This window comes from Mastomys coucha, unplaced genomic scaffold (genome assembly GCF_008632895.1).
Source record: "Mastomys coucha isolate ucsf_1 unplaced genomic scaffold, UCSF_Mcou_1 pScaffold14, whole genome shotgun sequence".
Taxonomy (NCBI): domain Eukaryota; kingdom Metazoa; phylum Chordata; class Mammalia; order Rodentia; family Muridae; genus Mastomys; species Mastomys coucha.
Genome location: NW_022196896.1, coordinates 81,120,427 through 81,143,740, shown reverse-complemented (window position 1 = coordinate 81,143,740; position 23,314 = coordinate 81,120,427). Strand labels below are relative to the sequence as shown.

Sequence of the window (23,314 nt, the reverse complement as noted above, 5' to 3'; positions counted from 1 at the left end):
AAAAAAAAAAAAAAAAAAAAAAAAAAAAAAAAAAAAAAAAAAGAAAGAAAAAGAAAAAGAAAAAAAGAAGAAAAGAAGGAAAGAAAGAAGGAAAGAAATCACCTTTTTATGGATTAAAACCCAACAAGGCAATGATAATTTCAGATTAAACAGTAATCTGTGAGTATTCTGATTTTTTAAAAAATGGTTTTCTAAACTAAATTTTTACTGCTAGGCTGTTTTGGTGTAGATGGTAGTTGTTCTCATCTTAGCTCAAGCCTGGTTGCTCTTGCTGCATCTGTTTTGAGACTCTGGCTAAGTCATCTAAGCCGGTGTGGAATTCAGTCTGTAGCTCATGCTGTGTGTGAACTTGGAACTTGCTTGCCTTTTCACCCACATGCTGGGACTACACACTCAACACCAACATAGCTTTTAAACGGTGGAACTACTAATATATTTGTCAGTATCTGGTTCTTATTCGTTGTCATGGTGATACCACCTTTGCTCCATCTCACTCAAGTCTTACATATGAATCATCTTTTTTCTTCCTATGGGATTTATATAACGTCCAGTACATAGTAGGTACTCAATAAATGCTCATTGGTTATTTTCCATGAGGCAGCTCTTTTTTTTTTTTTTAAGAAATGGATCAGGAAAATACTGGTGATACAAACAGCTAAGAATGATCTTTTTTGTGTGATGAGTTGTCACATTGTCTTATAAAACTTAACTATGTTTTTGCTGCTTTATTTGTCAAGGCCACCTGGATGTTGTGGCTCTGCTCATTAACCACGGTGCAGAAGTTACCTGCAAGGATAAGAAGGGATACACCCCGCTGCACGCCGCAGCCTCCAATGGGCAGATCAACGTTGTCAAACATCTCCTGAACCTGGGGGTGGAGGTAAGTAAGCTCTGATGGCCCCATCGCTGCCGGTTCATGTCTTTCTGTCTGGGTTTTCTTCTGCTCTGAAGTGAAATCCTGTTTGCATTTTTATTCAAGTGGAGAAAAACATTTCCTAGGATCATGTATTTCTTAGTTTGTGTGAGCTGATAAAGTGTGATGGGGGGCAGATAGCAGGAAACCAGGAACAGACTATAGACATAGAGAAGTATACAAACATTTATATTTCTTTCTTTTTCTTTTTTTCTTCTTTCTGGTTTTGGTTTTGCCTTTTGAGGCAGAGTTTCTCTGTAACCCTGGCTGTCCTGTAACTTGCTCTGTGGGCCAAGCTGGCCTCATGCACTGTCACTTCCCAGCAAACATGTATATTTTATGCAATTTGTAATAATCAGTCATTTTAAAAGCCCTGTCAGAAGCAGACCTTGGTAGTTGTGGCTCACGGCAGGAGGGAATACATGGATGGCGGTGGATTGAATAAGAAATGTTGATGGTGAGCTTGAACCATCAGCCAGTCCCTTCTTCAGCTAAGAGCAGTAATGCTCAGGGCAGCTTACCTCTGGAGGAAAGGAGAGTCAGGTGCTGTGTGAGGCAAGACACCCAGATCCTCGAGCAGCTCTGGGAAAGTGGTAGGGAGCCGTGAACTAACATACTTCAGCTGTGCAGGACGACCAGCCTGGAGAGGTGTCAGGCTTGGGAGTGAAAGCAGAATTGATTCTGAGCCTGACTTGAGGGCCCGGGGTCCACATTCCACTGTCTTGCTAACCTTGTCCTCTCTCTTCATGATCACGGTTGCCAAGCTGATGAGATGGGTGTGTCCTTTTCTAGCATTGTGAAAGTCTCTTTGCTTTTCATTTTATTTATCCATCTCTATCTAGATAAACCCCTTCACAGGCTGAAACCTCTAATAACCTTGTGGCTCCTTTTTTTTTTTCCCATATTCAATTTTGCTTCTCTTTCCCCGGGGGGGGGGGGGGGGTGGGGGGTGTACACGTGCTCTCAGAATAGCCTGCTAGGGAACGAGTGAGCTCTGAATAATTACGCTGATGGGTGGATATTCCCTTTATCTCACCAGAGCCATTAGGCCTTTTGTGGCAAATGGAGTAAATTGGCTCCAGTGATTTTAATTGCCCTTGTTGGATGCTTTGCAGATTGATGAAATCAATGTCTATGGAAACACAGCACTTCATATTGCCTGCTACAATGGCCAGGATGCTGTCGTTAATGAGCTGATCGACTATGGTGCTAACGTGAACCAGCCCAACAACAGTGGCTTCACCCCTCTGCACTTTGCAGCGGCTTCCACTCACGGTGCTCTGTGTCTGGAACTGTTAGTGAACAATGGGGCTGATGTCAACATTCAGGTATGACACTTAGTCTCTTTGCCTTAAGTACTTTTGCACGGAGCCTTTGAGCTAACCTGATTACTATCAGTTATGCTGTGTTTTCATGAATTGGAAGCACTTTGATTCACACAGCTTTGTCCTGGATTGAGATGCTGTGGAAACAGCTGGGTTGCCTCTCTAGGTATGATGGTACCAGCACTTAGGCACCAGGGCTCCAGGCATATCTCCTGTGGATTAGCAATGCTTCAGGCCTTCAAGGTGCTAGCTCAGCCCTTAGCATAGCATGGTTAGCTGGTAGGGAGAGCTGCTGAGAACACAGAGCAATGATTAACTCACGATTGTTCCCAATCCCAGCATGCCTTTCCTTCAGCAAGCTGCTCCTTAGAGAAGGAACGTTAACCAGTTAGTGGTGAGAATTCCTTTAGCCATGGCGTTGGTTAAGGACGGCTGTGCTCTTCATTTGACAGTGGAGGAGACTCTGAAGAAGAGATGTGATCTCTGGCCATTACAGATTCACAACACAGGAGACAAACACACTCAGACACTTGAGGCAAAATGTGATGAGTGCCGAGAGGAAAAGGGGATGAAACTTTGTGAAGTAGATGATACACATGTTAGCTTGTCTCTTATTTGGTGGGTAAAAAAAAAAAAAAGAGCTCATTTTCGAGCAGAGAATTTGAGAGGAGCCACAGAAATAATCGGGGAGAGGGCATTCCAAACAGACAATAGTGTGAATGAGTGAGGGAGGGACGAGCCTTGCATAAGAAAAGGTGTGTGTGAACTTCTCGCTCACCTTGATGACACCTCGATGACTGATGAACGCAGCCTGTGCTGCTGTGCGCTCAACGTTTCCCATCTGGGTTGTACTGAAACACCCTTGCCATGTAGCAGAATATCCTGAGCAGTGCCCCCACCACCCTCAGCCTCAGCATCCCCACCATCCTCAGCTTCAGCATCCCCACCATCCTCAGCTTCAGCATCCCCACCGTCCTCAGCTTCAGCACCATCCTCAGCTTCAGCATCCCCACCATCCTCAGCTTCAGCATCCCCACCATCCTCAGCTTCAGCATCCCCACTGTCCTCAGCCTCAGCATCCCCACCACCCTCAACCTCAATGCCTTTTCTGCTTGCATTCAGGACTCCTAGAGTAAAGTTTCAGGATCTTTCATGTCTATGTTGAAAAGACATGATTTCAAAGGCTTAATTTCAGGACTAAGTTTAATTTCAAGATATTTTATAACCTTATTTACTGTTAAATATTTTTATATTTTTTCTTACAATCTCCCACAGCGAAGAAATGTGAGACAAATGATCAGAATAACACTTTACTAGTTTGAATAGAGTGTTAAGTTGGAGAATACAAGCTCTTAACAAACAAAATAGAGTGGAATGGCTCGTGGAAACTTCCATGCAGCATACATGACAATATGTTTAATATGCTTAATATATAAGGAACTCATGGTAAGAAATATGGTAGGCGACTAGAAAATTTAAGCAAATATGGAGCACAAGAGAAAATTTGTAATACCTATGAAGACCATGAAAAAGTATTCTGTGTCATTAGTGATTAAAAAAATGTAGGCTGCCGGGCAGTGGTGGCGCACACCTTTAATCTCAGCACTTGGGAGGCAGAGGCAGGTAGATTTCTGAGTTCGAGGCCAGCCTGGTCTACAGAGTGAGTTCCAGGACAGCCAGGGCTATACAGAGAAACCCTGTCTCCAAAACAAAACAAAACAAAGCAGCAGACTAATACTTTAAGGTTGACAAATATAAAGAACATTAATGCCTAGGCCTCATGTTATACTATAGTAAATATATATGTGATCTCATTTGTACTTTTTGTCTTGTTTTTTTGAGACAAAATTCACTTTATAGCCTAGACAGACATGGACAGGCTTTGTTCCTGATGTCCTGAATCTGGATTCTAGGTGGAGACACCATCCCCAGCTTCGCTGTATGTGTCTGTGTGTATGTACAGAAAGGCCCTAGACTAGCTGGAGTAGTATCAATACATTAATATCAGTTATCACCTGCAGAGGCAAAATTCTGATTTGGGATTTTAGTTTTCTTTTTGTGTTTTGGAAAACTCTCTGATTTTGATCAGTGGCCATGTTGTTTTTAAATCCAAAAGAAAGCATTTTTAATTCTGAGAGGGAAAAAAAAAACATAGCTGCAGCTGACCTGTAAATGGGATGGCTTCAAAATAACTGAAAGTTAGTGAAACTGGAGTAGGTAATGAGTCATGAGCATGAGTTAATGGAAAGGGGCCAATGAGGAATGGGAGGAGCCAGTGAGGAATGGGAGGAGCCAATGAGGAATGGGAGGAGCCAGTGAGGAATGGGAGGAGCCAGTGAGGAATGGGAGGAACCAATGAGGAATGGGAGGAGCTAGTGAGGAATGGGAGGAGCCAATGAGGAATCTTGACAGGCCCACTCAAGGGGAGAAGCCTTGCAGAGGGACAATCATGAAGGGGTAGGACCTGAAGATGAGGAATGGAATCTTGAAAGGGGCATGACACTACAGAATGGACATGACTTCTTCATGGGTGTCTCAGGAAGAGGTGAGAAGGGCTTAAAGCAAGGGGGAGACCAAGGAGACACAAACCAAGGTGACAAAGAGTTTTCTTGTGGGGTAGAATTTACAGAGCTTGGCAGTGATGGGGAGAAAGAAGCTGACAGCAGGCCTGTAGGCATCTGTGGGTCTGTCAAACTAAGGAGGACGATGGGCATTAGATAAAGGCCGTCTTTGTGACCCTCCACTTAGTTAACTCACAGGTTGTCTGATACTCCTCATACCCTGAAAAATGCATCTTCGTGCTCTTGGTGTGTCTGGTGCCCAGATGCTGCTCCTCCTGCCATGCCTGCCTGCTTCTTCCAATTGGCTGCCCAGTGCGCAGTTCAAATCAGATAAAGGACTTGACTGGTAGAGCTTACATGGTCAGTTTATCTCCTTTACCATGGACCCGAGGGGCTGCAGAAATGGCTCAGCAGTCAATAGCTCTTGACACTCTTACGAAGGACTTGGTTTTGATTTCCATTAACTAAATTCAGGGGGTTTAAAACCACCTATGACTCCAGTTTCAGACTAGCCAATGCCATCTTCTGGTATCTGTATGTACCTGCACACACACACATACACACACACACACACACAAATATAGTGCACATATATACACTTCGGCACACATGTACATATATATACATGGGTTTATCTGTATCTACTTTCTGTAAAGGGGAGTTTGAATGCATATCTAACCTTTCTCAGCCTCCCTTTATCTCTCCTGTGTCTTATCTGGTCTGGGTGTGTAATTACCTCCAGATCTCCCTTCAAGGTTCAATGTACCTTCTAAATGAACCCACCACTTTCCTTTAAATACAGCCTTCCTGTCTGACTCAGTAGGTACATTTCTAGTTAAAGTTGTATTATGTTGTTTTTAGATTTTGAAAATGTCTGTGGATATTAGACAGTTTTGGGTTTTTTTTTTTTTTTTTAGATTTTTTTTTCCAAGTTTGGGAGAAACAGCATATTGAAGTGCAGCCAGCACCCATCAGTGTTCACTTGGGTTTCTGCCACACTTATGAAGCCCTGAGTGATGTCTTCATGAGCTGTAGAGTGGTAGGAGAGGGAGAGGGTGTGTGTCCCATGTGCACCGCACAGTCTCTGTTCCACTACGTTCATCTCATTTCCCTTAGCTTTGACCTTTCACTATTGAACTTGGTTAAAATAATAAAGGCATGTTGTTTTATATAAAATCTATCGGCGGTTCACTTGTGATTTGCAATTAAGAAAAATATGTAAATTTTCTTCTCTATTACAGGTTGTAAGTTCCGTAGCATCTCATTTGCTACTTTTTTAAATAAACACTCCGACAAAAAGGTGCTATATACAAAGCCACAGTGGGAAAGAAAACGTGTCAGCTAGCTGCAGCCACATTGCCCACTAACGTTTAGTCTGGTTCACTTGCTGTCCGTGGACCTTTGGAACATTTATAGCTAGTAGGCTGGATCCTGCCATAGATCTGCTGAGTGGGCCAGTTCCCTTGTCTGTATGTGCCAGGGCTAATTTGTAAAATGGAGTTTATCTCAAACTGGACCGGGCAGGAGGAAGCAGCAGAAGGGACATGACCTTGGAGTTTGGGAGAGGAAGTATAGGAGAGGAAGTAAAGGAAGGAAGGAAGGAAGGAAAGAAAAAGTGAACATCTGAGTCCACGCGTGTCATCTTTTGTATTTGAATCATTAAAAACAAAACAAGCTGAAAGACACATGGCTTTTCCCAGTCAGCTTTTAGATACTCTCTTACTGGCTCAGGATTCCTTCTTGGGTACCTGAGTTCACATGACACTCCTATCCAGACTTCATGTGATCCGATAGCAACATTGTTGCCTTGTGATGGGGTCAGCTGACTCATGCCACGTGCCACAGAGCACGTCCTGTCTCCAGGGAGTTGCAGTGCCATTTGGGGGGGAAGCTTTGGGATGTGTCGAGAATGAACACAGACAGCATTATGGATAGAAGAAAGGATGAATGGATTCCTGAGGAACATGATGGGCAAGACAACTTATATATTCTATCTAGTTCAAGGACATGTTGGATTCTATGCTGCCAAAAGTACCAATATTTGTCACAAAGTAATCATAATTCTTGCTATTTTCCTCTTATGACTCAGGGCTTGACCATACTTAACAAAAGGGATTCTCATTTAATTAAGTGAATTCTCAAAATAAAAATTTCAAAGTCTTTTTTTTAAAGATTTATTCATTTATTATATGTAAGTACACTGTACTTTCAGACACACCAGAAGAGGGCATCCGATCCTATTACAGATGCTTGTGAGCTACCATGTGGTTGCTGGGATTTGAACTCAGGATCTCTAGAAGAGCAGTCAGTGCTCTTAACCACTGAGCCATTTCTCCAGCCAAAATTTCAGTCTTAAATCTGATGGGAAAAATACTAGGACGGATACTAGGAATTAAGAAAAGTTGTTTTTTTGTTTTTGTTTTTTTTTTTTCCATAAAGGCAAAACTGTGAACAAATAGAAGGACTGAGCGCAATCATCCCGGGTACATAGGCAGTATTACCCTTGTCCAAAGTCCTGGGGACAGTGGCAACAACAGGTCCCAGTGTGAAGAGTTTTTCAGGTAGAAAATGAAATGTAGCAGAGTTTCTACTTTCAGCTTGAATATTGAGTTCTAATTGTTAAAGACTTAAGAAGGAACATTGATTGCCTTTTTAATGTCCTTGGTTGTCAGGTTCTTATTTTTTATTTTTTGAAAGAGTGAGTATTCTCTACATCCACTCCATGTAAGCAAAGCGGCCTCCAAGTGGCAGCCATGAAACACAGGACAATTGGCCATTGCCCAGTCTCATTAGGTGAACACAGCCGGGTCCGCACAGATAGATCTGAAATGAGCACCATTGGCACCGAGCAGCCCATCTTTGCATTTTTATCAGCTGCGGTCATTCCTGCTTCTCTGTCCCTTTACCAAACACTCCCACGGGGCTGTCTTCCACTCAGGACCGACACTGCAGTGTATATGCTAGTATTCGCCTGTTCCTGCTCTGGCTCTCAGCTGCACTATATACAGCTACCAACTGAGTAATCCTTAGTAGAACATTCGAGCTCTTTCCCAGGCGTGGGAAGGTGCCCGCTTCAATATTTATAGATATTTCCTAAACATGAAGTATTTATAGCTTTATATATACATTTAATTCAATCTTAATTACTTGTAGTTTTATATTAAATCTAAGAGCTAACACTTAAGCAAAATTTAAAGAAACAGCACCACCTATGGACAAGTCAGTGTCAACTTTGAAGTTCCCACCTTCAGGGCCATGAGTCTTGGACTATAGTCCCTGTCCCTCTTATGTGTGTGTGTGTGTGTGTGTGTGTGTGTATTCATTTTTCCAGAGTGGTTCCCAGGTATTAGATTTATTGGGACTGTCTCCACTCCACACCAGACTCTGGAGTTATGTGGCTTATGAAATGTCTGAGTGTGTCAAGGTCAGCGCTGTAGGCATTGTTCTCCCAATGGCTGACATCCTTTAAAGGGTGTCAGTCTTGCTTCTATCCTTTCTCAGTATCTGCTGATCCAGGCCATATTAATATTACATGGGTACATATTAATATTACATTATCTTCCCTCCCGTATACCAGAGAAAAAATTTTAATTTTACTGTTTGTTTCTTCAATTAGGATGTAGTTACCACCGTGATTAACTCTTTTGTTGACATAGACTTTGTATAACTACATTCTTTTTTCAAAGGAATACTTACAGGATAGAATAAAGCTAAAAGCAAACAAACAAATGAATAAAAGAAAACAGCAATCAGAACACTACCACCCATAGTCTAAGGCATGGCTCTTCACCACACCACCATCCATAGTCTAAGGCATGGTTCTTAACCACACCACCACCCGTAGTCTAAGGCATGGCTCTTCACCACACCATCACCCGTAGTCTAAGGCATGGCTCTTAACCATGGCTCTTAATGCTCCAGTTGTCCTGTGCAAGCCTGAGGTGATGTCCCTGGCAATGTTGAGGTTCAGTAGGTATTAGCTAGAGCACAGAATTCATGTTGCAAGTTAGCACCCTGGGTAGGGGTGAATCTCCTCTAAGAGATACTAATTTATATTGTTTGCTTTCAATTGGGGATTTAAAATACCACTTTAAAGCATAGATGTTTAGACTTTATCACAAGATTGAGTATTCATGTGTGTCACTTCACTTTTTTAACCTGGACTTGAAAAAAGTTTTTCTGTAGATATTTAGGTAGCAACAGTGACAACCATTTTAAAAAAAATTCCTGAGGGCCAGTAATCTGGCTCAAGTAAAAGCTCCTGTCACCAAGCCTGTTGACCCGAGTTAGAACTTTGGATACCACACGACAGAAGATGAGATCTGGCTTGCTCAAGTTACACTCTGACTTCCATACATGCATGGTGGCATAGGCATCCACACACATATACATTAAATACATTAAGTAAAATGTAATAAAATTAAAAGGCAATGCTTGAATGAAGATATGGGAACTTTCATCATAAGTTCAAACCTATCATAAGTTTAAAACACCTTTAACAAGTTCCCTCTCCACACTGAGCATCACTAGGTAGCAGTCCACTTTTGCTTACCTGCACACTGCATACCCACACGCTGCATACCCGCACGCTGCATACCCGCACGCTGCATACCCACACGCTGCATACCCGCACGCTGCATGCCTGCACGCTGCACGCTGCATACCTGCACGCTGCATGCCTGCACGCTGCTTGCCTGCACGCTGCTTACCTGCACGCTGCTTACCTGCACGCTGCATACCAGCACGCTGCATACCTGCACGCTGCTTACCCGCACGCTGCTTACCCGCACGCTGCTTACCCGCACGCTGCTTACCCGCACGCTGCATACCCGCACGCTGCTTACCCGCACGCTGCTTACCCGCACGCTGCTTACCCGCACGCTGCTTACCCGCACGCTGCTTACCTACACGTTGCTTATCTTCATGCTGCTTACCTGCATGCTGCTGCCCTCCCATCATACCTCCAGGGTTTCATACTGCATATTGTAGCCCAGAAAAGGAGCTACATTGAAGCTCTGAGACAGTTTGTACTGAATATGAACAGCTCCACATGATCCCAAGCTCAGGACTGCCGTGTGGAGGAGCTGTTGTGGTTGAGGGAGTGTCTGTACACCTGCTCCTCTGGACAGTCTTTTGTTCCAGAATCAAAGTTTCTTTCAGATGCAGTTTCATTTCTTTTTTTGTTTTTGTTTTTTGGGTTTTTTTTGGTTTTTTGAGACAGGGTTTCTCTGTGTAGCCCTGGCTGTCCTGGAACTCACTCTGTAGACCAGGCTGGCCTCGAATTGCACTTTCATTTCTTAATTAACTGTGGGAGTTTTGTCTTTGGTATAACAGTCAGTAGGTAAGTTCTGTACATTTTCTATCTTTTGTCATGAGTAAGATATATGTAAATTAAGTCCACATTTACCAATAAAATGCAGGGAGTGGTTAGGGTTTCCCCTCAGTTTTGAGAGTTGCATCAGTTTAGCCAGTTGTAGGCCAAACAGGCCCATGCAAGTTCCCGACTGCTTACCTTTCTAGATGCTGAGATGAACACCTCAGGAAATGTCCTTTGTCAATTGATGACAAGTGAGAAGAGAGCATTCTGGATGATTTCTTCTCTAAGATTTTTAAAGGACTCTACACATGTATACTATCCATGTCCCCCTGTTTCCCACCATTGCACACGTATACACACGTACACAGAGGTAATAATAGTAATAATAAACAATTTGAATGTTATGATATTAAACAGTAACTGGAGAAGTCTTATATGTTGCATTTTTATATAATATTTTTATTTTTTGAGAATTTCATACATATATGCAATGTATCTTGATCCAATTTAACTGCTCTCTCCATAGATCTAATATTCCCACCATATATACATGGGTGTGGGGGACCATTCACTGGAGCAGGTTCAGCCTACTAGGGACCACACCCCTAATTTAGACAGACTGCCCTTCCATTAGCAGCCATTGGTGATCAATAACCCCACAGTCTCACCCTATCTGTGTTGAGTGCTTACAGGGTTGATCCCGTGGAAGCGGCAGGAGCTGCTGTGAGCCCTGAGCCAGTCAGCCCTTTCTCAAGTTCAGGAAACAGTTGTTCCATTCCTCGCCATCATCTGCGCCTTAGACTCTATCTTTTTATTTTAAATTTATCTCTTCTTTGTAATTGTTGACCATAGTTTTAAAACAAAATGGAAATTGATGTTCCTAGGGCACTGAGAGTGGCTTTCTCGGTGATGACTCAGATCTATGATACGGCTCACACTGTTGTCTCTCCTTTCTCCTTTTGTAGAGTAAGGATGGTAAAAGTCCTCTGCACATGACGGCTGTCCATGGACGGTTCACACGGTCACAAACGCTCATCCAGAATGGTAAGAGAAGAGGCATGCTTTGGTGGAGCTTAAAGTTTTGAACAGTTTTTCAGACTGATTGAATTGGTTTTAACCAGCTGCATGAAAATCAATGCTGTGTTTGGACTTCAGTAGGCATGGGTTTCCACAAGGCTTTGCAGGCTTGCTGGATGCTCACTGTACCCATATCCTCAGTGTCCCCCACTAGTGGAGAGAACATAAAACGATGTAGTCAATCCCCAGACAGGTGAAAACGTGTGCTTGGCTACTGGGAGGGATGGACAAGTTTTAGATACTGAAGTGTTTCACTCTTAATGATGCTAAGCATCCATTGCTTGCATTTTAAATCAGCTGAATCTAGGTTATTTTAGATCGTTGACCCAGTAAAGTTCCCCAAGTTTAAGCTCATTAAACTACAAAGGTAGAAAAAAGTGGGGTGGGTGACTCAGGGTTTAAGCAGGTAAGTCTGTGATGAAATCACAGGCTCAAGAGAAAGCTGGGAGCCATGAAACACAGTAATTTTCCAGGCTCTCAACCCATATCACCAGGCTGTCTCAGAGACCAAAGTCCCTGTAGTCTCATTCCATGCCACAGCTTATGTTACCCCTGGGGCCATGGTTGGCATCTGTGAGTGAGTTAACTCTGACAGCGCAGCTTGTATGATCTGAGCAAACTGTAGAGACAATTTGAAAACAAACCCAGCAAAACACAGGTTTGGCATCGTGCATTTAAGATGACATGCCTGGCCAATTTGGTAATGCCTAAACTATGTTTAGCAGACTCAAACTTTTAAGTTCTAATGTGAGGGACTCTTGGATTTCTCTATTTTGTAACTATAAGAATTTTGGGCAACGTGGAAAGTTAGTGGCACTGAGTTATATAACGTAGGTACCAAAACCAAACAACATGTGACATCTGTATAGGAAAGCAGGCACTGACAATGCTCCTCAGGAAGCAAACCGTCCACAGTAGGGCAGAGGACATTACAACTGTGTCGGCAAAGCTGAGCAGGGAAAACTACCTGAGCAAGCTTCCAGTGCGTCGAGGAAGGCAGAGTGCAAAGTCGCTGCACAATGCCCATCACTTCTAACCTTCAGCAGGAGCCACAGACATGACATGAATGGCTCTCCCCTTTGAGTTCTTTTCTATTATATTTCTCACCAGCTTTTCAGAAAGTTTCTATCCCCCTCAAAACAAATGAGGCTTAAATTATGGGAATTTTCCTTTCTCTCAGTGCTGGGGTTCTGTGCAAACCCAGTTCTTGATGTGGGTGCTGGGGATATGAACTTAAGTCCTTGCACTTGCAGAGCAGGGGCTCTTACTTGAGCCATCTCCCCACCTCCTTGAAAAATTTTTTGATGTGAGTTTAACCAGCAGACTTTAGCTATATTAAATAAAAAGTTATAATTTTTTCATTTTTCACTTTGTAAAAATTCACTTTTTATCCCAGTGTCAGTTCCCTCCTTTCCTCCAGGTACCCCATCACACATATATCCCCTTATTCCTCCTCCCCTTCTCCTCTGAGGAGAAGTGGCCCTGAGTATCAATCCCCCCGCCCCCCACCCCTTCACCCCCTCCAACCCCTCCAAGCCCTGCATATCAAGTCACTGCAGGACCAGGCACATTCTCTTTAACTGAGGCCAGACAAGGGCCCCAGTTAGGAGAATGGGATCCACAGGCAGGCAACAGAGTTATGGACAGTCCCTGCTCTAGGTTTTGGGAGACCCTCATGAAGACCAAGCTGTACATTTGCTACCCATGTTGGCGGAGGGCTAGAACCAGACCATTACTGACTCTGGCTGGTGGTTCAGTCTTTGGGAGCCCCCAAGGATCCAGATTAATTGACGCTGTTGCTCTTCCTGTGAAGTCCCTGTCCTCTTCAGGTCTCTCAGTCCTTACTCAACTCTTCCACATGACTTCCTGAGCTCCATATAATGTTTGGCTGGGGGTCTCTGCATCTCTTTCCATTGGCTGCTGGACAGAGTCTCTCAGAGGACAGTTAGGCTAGGCTCCTGTCTGCAAGCCTAACAGAGTATCATTAATAGAGTCAGGGATTGGTTCTTGCCCATGGGATGGGTCTCAGTTTGGGCCAGTCAGTCCCAATGGGTTGTCCATTCCCTCTGTCTCTGTCTATCTTTGTCCCTGCACATTTTGTAGGCAGGATGGAAGGTTTTGTGGATGGATTGCTCTCCCTCCCTCCAGTGTGAGTCCTGCTTGGCTACAGGGAATGACAACTTCAGGATCCATACCTCCTACTGCTAGGAGTCTCAGCTAGAGAGGCCCCCATAGATACCCTCCAGTGGCAGAGACAAGGTAGAGAGAAGACAGTGTTTTTTAAGGAATTTAAAAAAATATGTATATGAATGTTTTACCTGCATGTATGTATATGTACTGTGCACGTTCCCAGTACTCACTAAGATCATTAAGAGGGTGTCAGATTCCTTGGGATTGGGGTGACAGGCTGTTGGGTACAGACATATAGATGCTAGGAAATAAACTCTGTCTTCTGCAAGAACAGTGGTGGTGTTAACTACTGAGCCAGGTCTTTAGCCCTGAGAACACTTTAAAAAACAAACAAACATGGGCTGCATTTTTAACTAGTGTATCCATCTGCTAGACCACGCCTGCATCTCCTCCAGTTCAGAGTTTGGCTCAGCTTCCCTCTCCCATCCTAGTATTCTTATATCTCTCCTGGGGATTTGTTGGCTGCTTTGACTTCTCCATCAGTCACACTTGGAGTTGGCTGCACTTTGAGGTTAGAACAAGAGCTGAGAGTCTTAGCTTCTACGTTTACGAACCCTTTGTCTTAAAGTTCATCCCTCCATTGACTGGCTGGTATCTGGCCTATAGGTGGGCTAGGGTCCTCAGGCCTGGACTGATGACATACGGTGGCTGTAATACAGAGGTTGGCTCATGTGATGATAAAGCTAACATTGGCTAAATGTTCATGCTGTACCAGGCTCTTTGCCATATATCCCGTATATTTCCTTCTCAATAGCAATCCCAGGAGGAAGGGCTCCTATCATGGAGTTCACAGCGAGGCAGTCAGTGGTGGTGGGTTTTCTGAGCAGCATGTGGGCTCAGGAGTTGAAATACAGTCTAGCATTAGAGAGCAGCTCCTCAGCCGCCATCTGGACATACATACATCTCCCCAGAAGAACAATGACAGTTGAAGATTTTCTCTTAAACTTGAATTTGATCCAGTCTAAGAGGTGCCTGTATTTGTGAGGGGGGCCAGGGAGGAAGGGAAGGAGGAAGGGAAGGAGGGAGGGAGGGAGGGTGTTACTTGTCCCTGTAGATGGGCAGCTTTGTGGGTTTCTTTCTTTCTGCTTTTATTACATTCATGAGAACTGTCAGTTCTTCCACTTGACCTTTCTGGGCATTTGAAAAATGTTCCTAGGGAGCAGAGGAAGTTTTATTTTCCTTCCTGTTTATTTTGTTCTTTCTGAAAAAAAAAAAAAAATCCTGCTCTGGCTAAGACCCTGCTTCCCCAGAGGCTTATTCCCAGGCCTGGTGTCCATCTCCAGAGCTCATCATCGCTCACATGCACTGCTCCGTGTCGGATCTGGGAGGCTCTATCAGGAGGGGATGCAGCTATCTGCACACTGGGGAATGCCCTTTGCATTTTTGTTTGAGTTAGATTGCTTAGATGTTCTACCTCTGTAGAGCGCTCGCTCCTCTCTTTCTGCTCTCCAGCCAGGGTTATTAAGTCTCCATGAAAACCTGGCTCCTCCAGCATCACTCACTCAGCTTTGGGAAGGCAATATCACTTACACAAACAAGTATAAAAGCCACAACTTTTCCTTTGCTAGTTAAAAAACAAAATGCTCTTGGGCTCAGATCACATTGTTTCTTGTTGCAAGCCACCCTGTCACCGCGAGAGAGGGATGGGAACTCTTGAAGAGGGTACTGTGTGGAATCAGAGGCATTTGGTCCAGCTATTGGCATGAGGCAGCTGCCTCAGAGGCTGTCCAGCAAGTTACACAGTTCATGAATGAGGCTGCCTTAGACTCTTCCGGCACAGGCTGTCTTTATTTTTAAAGCTTCTGGAAGTATTAGCCTACGATGACTCAATATGAGAGTTTTTGACCTTTTGGCTCACAGTCCTTCTGAAGCAACTTAAGATGACCATTCTTGTTTGTGCAATGAAAAGCTAATTTCAGATGAATGCTGATAGTCCCTTTGAACACGCTCTGCACATCTTTAATGTGGTGAAAGCTTATTTTACTCACCGATTATTAATGATCAGCTTGCCACATTTAACTTATAACCTTGAGATGAAGGGTAAAAAAGATATCTAATGTATAATTTAATGTATACTTCGAGAAAGGCTTAAAGATTTTCAAGTGGAAATGGAAACGTCTGTAGGGTGCTGATAAACTAAAAACGCACCCATCCAGAGGATTTATTTTAATAGAAACGTATTTTCAGATACAAATGCAAAATCTCTCTTACTTTCCTATTGTTATGATGCTCCTCTAAAATATATTTGAAAGGACAGCAAAAGCACATACGTATGCTAATTATCCCTATGTGCCTTTAAACTGATTTATAAAATCCCAGCACCAATGGAAGCCTTTCTGACTCAGACGAAAGCGGTTTCCCACCCCTGCCGATACTTGCACCATCTTCTTTCTCTTCTCAGTTTTGGCATATTTGAGGCTGGTAAACCTAGGCACAAGCTGGTCTTCACAAGCCTTTGACAGCTCTGAGCTCAGAAGCATGTGTGTCTGTGTAGTGGTATCCAGAATAAAGGCTTCTCTACAGTCTATGCACCTCCTTCCCATTTCCCTAGCTCAGTTCCATGGCTGAGCTTCCCAGGCAGATCACAGCTCAGGTCCTTAGACAGATATCTATACCCTGAACTGTGCTGGGTAACAACAGGGACAAATGGCTGCCCTAAATACCATCAGGTCATAAAAATGATTTAAATGCAAGCCTCTAAAATCAGGCCACAGTGAGATCTCTCTCTAGTCCCTAGATGATCACAATAATTAAATTAACTTTATCATCTTTGATATTACAAAATAACTGTACATTTACTGCAAACCAAAATGAAATCATTGAAAGATCTGTCTAATCAGAATTTATATTGGCAATTTGGTAAAAGTTTTCAAATTACACACACACACACACACATATTATATATGTTCTATAGAGAGATACATAACTATTATGTTTACAAGAATAATCATAGCCGGGCGGTGGTGGCACATGTCTTTAATCCCAGCACTTGGGAGGCAGAGGCAAGCGGATTTCTGAGTTTGAGGCCAGCCTGGTCTACAGAGTGAGGTCTAGGACAGCCAGGACTACACAGAGAAACCCTGTCTCGAAAAAAAAACAACCAACCAACAATAACAAAAAAGAATAATCATAGTATGTTTGTTTGAATAATTCATTCTAAAAATGAATACCCAGCAGAAAGACAGATTTGAGTAGAGAGCAGTGTTGGATTCTGGCAGTTTTTGATAGTTCTCTGCCAATGGTCAAAGGCAAGAGGAGTTGCCTTTCATAAACAATGTTATGTTATCAGCTGCATATGCACAGATCTGTCAGCAGCAAATTGATTCTTCTTCTTCTTCTTCTTCTTCTTCTTCTCCTTCTCCTTCTTCTTCTTCTTCTTCTTCTTCTTCTTCTTCTTCTTCTTCTTCTTCTTCTTCTTCTTCTTCTTTCTTCTTCTTCTTTTCCCTTCTCCTTCTCCTTCTCCTTCTTCTTCTTCATTAGATACTTTCTTTATTTACGTTTCAAGTTTTATTCCCTTTCCTCATTTCCCCTCCAACCCCCCCACGATCCCATCCTCCCCTCTCCCCCTGCTCACTAACCCACCCACTCCTGCTTCCCTGTCCTAGTATTCCCCTACACTGGGGCATAGAGCCTTTACAGGATCAAGGGCCTCTCCTCCCATTGATGACCGACTAGGCCATCCTCTGCTACATATGTGGCTGAAGCCTTGAGTCCTTCCATGTGTACTCTTTGGTTGGTGGTTTAGTCCCTGGGTACTAGTTAGTTCATACTGTTGTTCCTCTTATGGGGCTGCAAACCCCTTCAGTTCCTTGGGCCCTTTCTCTAGCTCCTCTACTGGGGACCCTGTGCTCAGTCCAATGGATGGCTGTGAGCCTCTGCCTCTGTATTTGTCAGGCTCTGGTAAAGATTTAGACACGCAAGTCTCTTAGACAGAGGGAAGTCCCTCAGATCTTTCTATGATAAGCACGGTTTTTGGTGCTTTTACCTCCTTCACAAAGAGCCACACACTTTTTAGTATTTTATTTTATTGCAAAGATTGTTATCAACTGCAAGTATATTTTAAAAATATACTTATCCAGTAAAAAAAAAAAATATTACTTACTAAAAAAAAACAACCTTGGTGATATTTTGGTTGGTATGAACCAAAGTAGGATTCATTGGCTTGTTGGAATGAGGAGATGTGCAGATATTTGGCGGGGGAGGGGTGGTAATATTTTTATCACAAGACATTGGAGCCTGCCAGGAAGACTCTGAGGTAATGCTGGAGAACACTTCACAGGGAGGTAAACCATCCTTTCTTAGAAGCTGTTTTTCTACTGCTTTTCCAGAGTCTTTAAAGGTACAGACTTTTGATCCAGCAGTTCTGTGTCTAACAGTGCTGCTGGAGGAAGTGAGCTGCAGGGTGGAGGGTCTTCAGAAACACGTTTATTCTTCTGTTTTTCTTAATAGCAAAAATCTGGAAAGAGTCTCTAATGTCTAGTGACTGAGGACTTATTAAGTAAATGCTCAAAATTACAAATAATATATAGCTGTTTATCATTATATTAGTAAAAAAATAACACAAGGAAGTATTTATAATGCAGAATTAAGGGAGAATGCAAGATACAAATATTTCTACACTATATGAGTTCAGCCATGGAAAATTCTACATATAATCCACACATGCACACACATACATATACACATGTATAGATGCACACACAAATGCACACACATGCACACAGTTATGTTCAGTTGCACAGACATGAACATGCGCACATATCTACACATACACTCTCACAAAAATGAAAGAAAAGATTCTAGAACACTAATTCGTACATTTATGAACAATTTCTTTTCTCTTTTTTTTTGTATTTTCTTGGATCATCTTTATAAATAAGGTATACTAGTGTTTATCTTCTGAAAAATGAATATACTAGTACGTTGATGTAATTAATAATGAAAATGAGGTCAAAGGTGCTGGGGCTGTGTTGACTGGTGATTTTTGGTTCTCATTTTGGCAGTGCTGGTGAGTGAGGTAGCTGTTTGGTCAAGTGTAGTCCTTCACTGAGATATACTGTATACTGCTATCTATGAGCATGGTCCTATAGCTCAGGAATGTACAGATTCCACAATGGTGCAGAGATTGATTTCTGAACAGGATAACCAGAAGCTAACCTTAGAATGACTCACCGCTGCTCTGATGCAGGATATTTGTATTTTTAAGTGTGGCTAATGAGTGTGTTTGTTTTCCTGAACACGGGCACCCATCGTGGTTCATCCTCCCTCAAGTCCTCCCTGCAGTCCTCCCTGCTTGGCTTCACCCTTTCATCGCCTGGATCTCTCTTCTGGCCCCTCTAAGTTTTCATTTTATTCTTCTCTTTCTTTCTTTTCTTTTCTTTTGTGAAACGAGGTCTGGCTATGTAGCTGAGGCCAGGCTAAAACTCACTCTGTAGCCCAGGATAGCCCTGAACTCACCATTCGTCTGCCATAGCTTCCTGAGATGCCAGGCCTGAGCAACCTTGTCTGTTAGGCTTTATTTTTTTTAAGCTGAGATCTAAGTCAGTGGATTTGAGTGTTTTCTCAAGGTTACACAACTATCACCACAGGTAACTCTGGAGCATTCTTATCATTCCTGGAATGAGCCTCATTCTCATTAGCATTCATTCTCCAGTCTCCCTCCCCAGACCTGGGCAACTACTAATCTACTTTCTGTCCTTATGAATTGTTTGAACCTTTTCCTCAGACAAATTCTTACGGGCCTTTGGGGATCATTTATTTAGCCAGACAACTTGCATCACAGCCACTAAAACTTCAAGTGGGTCAGCCATGCCAACCTAGCAGATGCTTCCAGTGCAGTAAACAATGGGTTAATTTCTTCACTACCAGACTGTGCAGAAAGCCTTTCTACTTGCAACACAAATGCAATAAAGGAAAAGGTTTATCTTTTAACTGAATGAAAACACCATAAACAAAGATGAAGTCAGAGGAAGACTAGACAAAAAATATTTGTAGCATGTATTACACAGTCCCCCCCCCCCCGACACAATCTTTAGAGCCTTTGAAAATCAATGAATAAAAGCCCACACACAGACACACAAATTTAGAACAGTGGGCAAAAGTCATGAAAGATGCTTTCAGATAAGTTAAACAAATGTCCCTTGATACAGAAGATAATGCTCCACTTCCTTCATAATAAGATAAATGCAAATAAAAATCCCACTGGGACGCTGGTTCTCAGTCATCAGATGGCAGATATTCTGTGAGTCTGTGGAGAAGAGGCACACTCATTCAGTGCTGGTTAGCGCGCAAGTGACACAGCACCTACAGAGGGAGAGTTGGCAGAACCCAACAAAAACACAAGTCCATTTGCTTAACAAATACAAATAGCATACATACACATGAGAGCCTGCACTCCAGTGTTCCTGATATTAGCAAATTATTGCTTACAGCCCAATCCATAGGATACGAGTCTGCTAAACTAGTTCATCCAGGCAGGAGAAACAACACAATTGCAAAATATATTAAGGCTGTCCTCAAGAAGTGACCATTCAACTAGAGCTCCAGGGTAGAGTTAGCAAAGACACTGTCAGAGAGCTGAATCTGGCTTTTCTGGTGTGATGGTGTGTCCAGGACTTGCTATGGTGGGAGAATTGGGTTCCGATGATGCCAAGTAACCTTGGTTTGTGTTGTTTATTTTCTTATGCTTGCCCCCGTACCCCCCCCCCCAATCTGGTTATCTCTAGTGCTACCTGCGCTTGCTAAATCTGACTGGAGCCTGTCCTTCCTGTGATCCTGGTTGTGTCAGAACTCCTCAGAGTCAAGCTGTCTCTGGGATCCTGTGATTCTGCGATCCTGGGATCCTGGGCTTGTTAGAGTGCCTGGGAGTGGAGCTTCCTCTGGGTGTTGTGGGACTGTGTGCAGAGTTTGTGTCCAAGGTCTGCTCAGGGCACCAGCCCAGACAGACCAGAAGGACCAGTGCCACTGAGCTGGTGGAGTTCCTGTGTGCCTGAGTCCTGCTGGTCATATGTATTTTCAGTATTGCTGTAGAAAAGCATCTACACAAGACTGTTAAATTGATTGTTGTTTTATATCAAACAACTTTTATAATATTCATTTTTATTGTTATAATATTTTATAAATTTTAAAAAATATGACAAAAAAGATATTGTAGGTATTCAAGTGGGGGTCTCTGAGAGGAGTTGGGGTACAAAAGGGAAACAAGAATGTGACTTAATTCTGTTTACTTAAAATATGTTTTTAAATGTTAATATATTCAGATAAATTAAAATCGTCTATCTTTTCTCATCATAATTCAATAAAAAATCAAAAAAAAAAGACACTGTCAGAGAAACACAGGAAGCATATGCTAAAACTAATGAAAATGGTTACTATAGGAAGTCTATGAGGATGAAATGGGGGAATGGGAAGGGGAGTGTGTATGTGTGTGTGTGTGTGAGTATGTGTGTGCACACATATACACACAACCACAGACACAAGCACACAGGCATGCACACAGCACAAGCACAAACACACTCATGCACACTAACACAGGTCACCCATGGGTGCCAGTCCTTAGAAGCCATGTACCTTGAGTTTTTGAGGCAGGGTCTCTCACTGGGAGTTGGAGCTGATAATTAGGCTCAGTTGCTAGCCCGTGAGCCCTGTCTCTGCCTCACAAGGGCTGGGATTGCAAGTGTATGCCACAGTGCCCTCTTTTTACACAGGTTCTGGGAACCAATTTAGGTCCTCATGCTTGCATGGCAACCACTATGCCAACTGAGATATCTCCTAAGCATGAAGCTTTTAAAAATACATAATTTTGATTTGTGAAGTATAAATATTTTAATACAAATAAAACATGTTAAATTGAATCTAGTTAAAAATTTAAAGCAGAATCAAATGTACCAACTATATATTAAGGCACTAGTGCAAGCACACAGTAGTCAGATAGCTTTTGCATAAAGTACTCCCTGTATGAGGGAAATCACTGTGGAAAGGTTTTGTTTAAAAATGGCATGTTAAATTACATATTCACACAGCCTATAGGATGTGTTGGCAGGTGCCATCTTAAGTACTGAAATGGTTTTCTTTTTTACTGAAGTAATATACATAACACAGAAACATCCCTGTTTTGTAGCGATTTCTAAAGAATTAATAGTTTGAGACTGGAGAGATAACTCAGTGGTTAAAAACACTGGCTGCTCTTCCAGAGGACCCAGGTTCAATTCTCAGCACCCACATGGCAGCTCACCACTATCTGTAACTCCAGTTCTAGGTGGTCCAATACCCTCACTTATACATGCAAGCAAAATACCAATGCATGTAAAATTAAAGATAAATGAATTGCAGAAGAATTCATAGTTCAGTAGCATTAAGTGCATGTGCTGGTGCTGGGATTCCAAGGGTTATAGAACTACCGTCAGCAGCTTCGGCTTTTCACCCTGAAGCCCTGTGCCTGTTGCATATAATACCGTATCACACCCCCAGCATCAGAGCAACACAGCCCTCATGGAATGGGGAAGTGCCACGGGAAGTCCCCGTCTGCCCTGGAGTATCCTTGCCAACAGGGCTAGGGGGATTCTAGAGAAGAAACCATCAGACAAGGCATAGATTTAGGATATCCTACAAAGCTTGGCTTAGTTTCTAAAGATATTAATGGCATGAGGGATTTTAAATAAATAAAGTGCAGAGTAAGACGTGAAAGAGATGCTGTCAGAGTCCTGAGAGTCTGGACTTACAAAGGAAAATATCTGCGAAGCCCATTTGGAAGGCAGTTGAAAAAAATGCTGTCTGCACTGCATATTACACACAATTATAACAATGTTCATTTTCTTTGGTAAGAGGAGGAGATACATTTGTGTTTGAGAATAGTTTGCTCTTAAGGAAAACATACATAGAGGTGAAATGTTACAGTATCTAATCTATTTTGAACAGTTCTTCCAGTAACTAACTAGACCTGTTGTATCCATACAAACCCAGGAAGGAAAGCATGAAATAAAAAGCTGGGGAAAGCAATGCAAAATAAAATGAGAAAATGAAAATGTTATATGAAAGAAAGGGTTGTGGGTCACTAGAGTGATATTTTTAATGAATACTGGCATCTTCAGCTTTTAATTCATGCTTTTTCTCATTTTACTCATCCACGTTTTAAGTTGTGTCACCGCACTACATAAATCTTTCCCTGGCTGCTCTGTCTCATTTGGCTTGTGTGAGGTAATTTCCATAAGTCCTCCCGAGTTGTATTTTATGGAATTTGATTGTATTGTTCAGTTAGTGCCAGAAGGTTTTAGGATCTTGAGACAAAATTGATTTTTCAGAAGCGTTTCTAATAGACTTCTCTTTCTGCAGACATGGCACTGCTGCAGTTTTGGATAGTGAGTCATCTCCGTAACTGTCATTTTTATACTGTAGAGCAGAGATGCACAGTGGGGTAGAAAGGAAATCAATAGTTGGTGTTCTCAACTATTGGCTGGCAGGATGTAGTACCCAAATCAACCCAAAGCCTTGCTTGATGCTGTATTGAAATCTCTTTCAGGAGGTGAAATCGACTGTGTGGATAAGGATGGTAACACACCTCTCCATGTGGCTGCAAGACATGGGCACGAGCTTCTGATTAACACCCTGATAACTAGCGGAGCCGACACAGCCAAGTAGGTCACTGGGGAAGTGCAGTGGCCTAACTGCCACGTGTGGGAGTGCTGGCAAGGGGGCCGCCGCACAGTGCAGGGCCCCCGTCTATCCAGGGTAAGGTGGCTCTGTGCCTTTATGCTAAGCATGGATTATATCTGAAATCAAGGAAGGCACTTTAATGACATAGCCCAGGAGGCACCATTTGGTTTCAGTTGCTTCAGAACCAAGTCTATTCTTTTGGATTTCTCTGAGGAAACATTGGACTTCTTTTATTAGCTTTGCTTTCTAGCCTCTCTCTCTCTCTCTCTCTCTCTCTCTC

The 23,314-nt window shown here is 42.8% G+C and overlaps 1 protein-coding gene across 9 annotated transcripts in view; it reads left to right on the top strand.

Moving 5' to 3' along the window:
* Ankrd44 (ankyrin repeat domain 44) overlaps positions 1-23,314 on the top strand; it is a 290,453-nt gene that overhangs the window by 162,189 nt on the left and 104,950 nt on the right. For all 9 annotated transcript variants that reach the window (XM_031367511.1, XM_031367509.1, XM_031367508.1 and 6 more), the window contains exons 7-10: positions 738-880; positions 2,029-2,241; positions 11,082-11,160; positions 22,901-23,015. In XM_031367511.1, the coding sequence (XP_031223371.1) occupies positions 738-880; positions 2,029-2,241; positions 11,082-11,160; positions 22,901-23,015 (550 nt within the window). The remainder of the gene's footprint in view (positions 1-737; positions 881-2,028; positions 2,242-11,081; positions 11,161-22,900; positions 23,016-23,314) is intronic.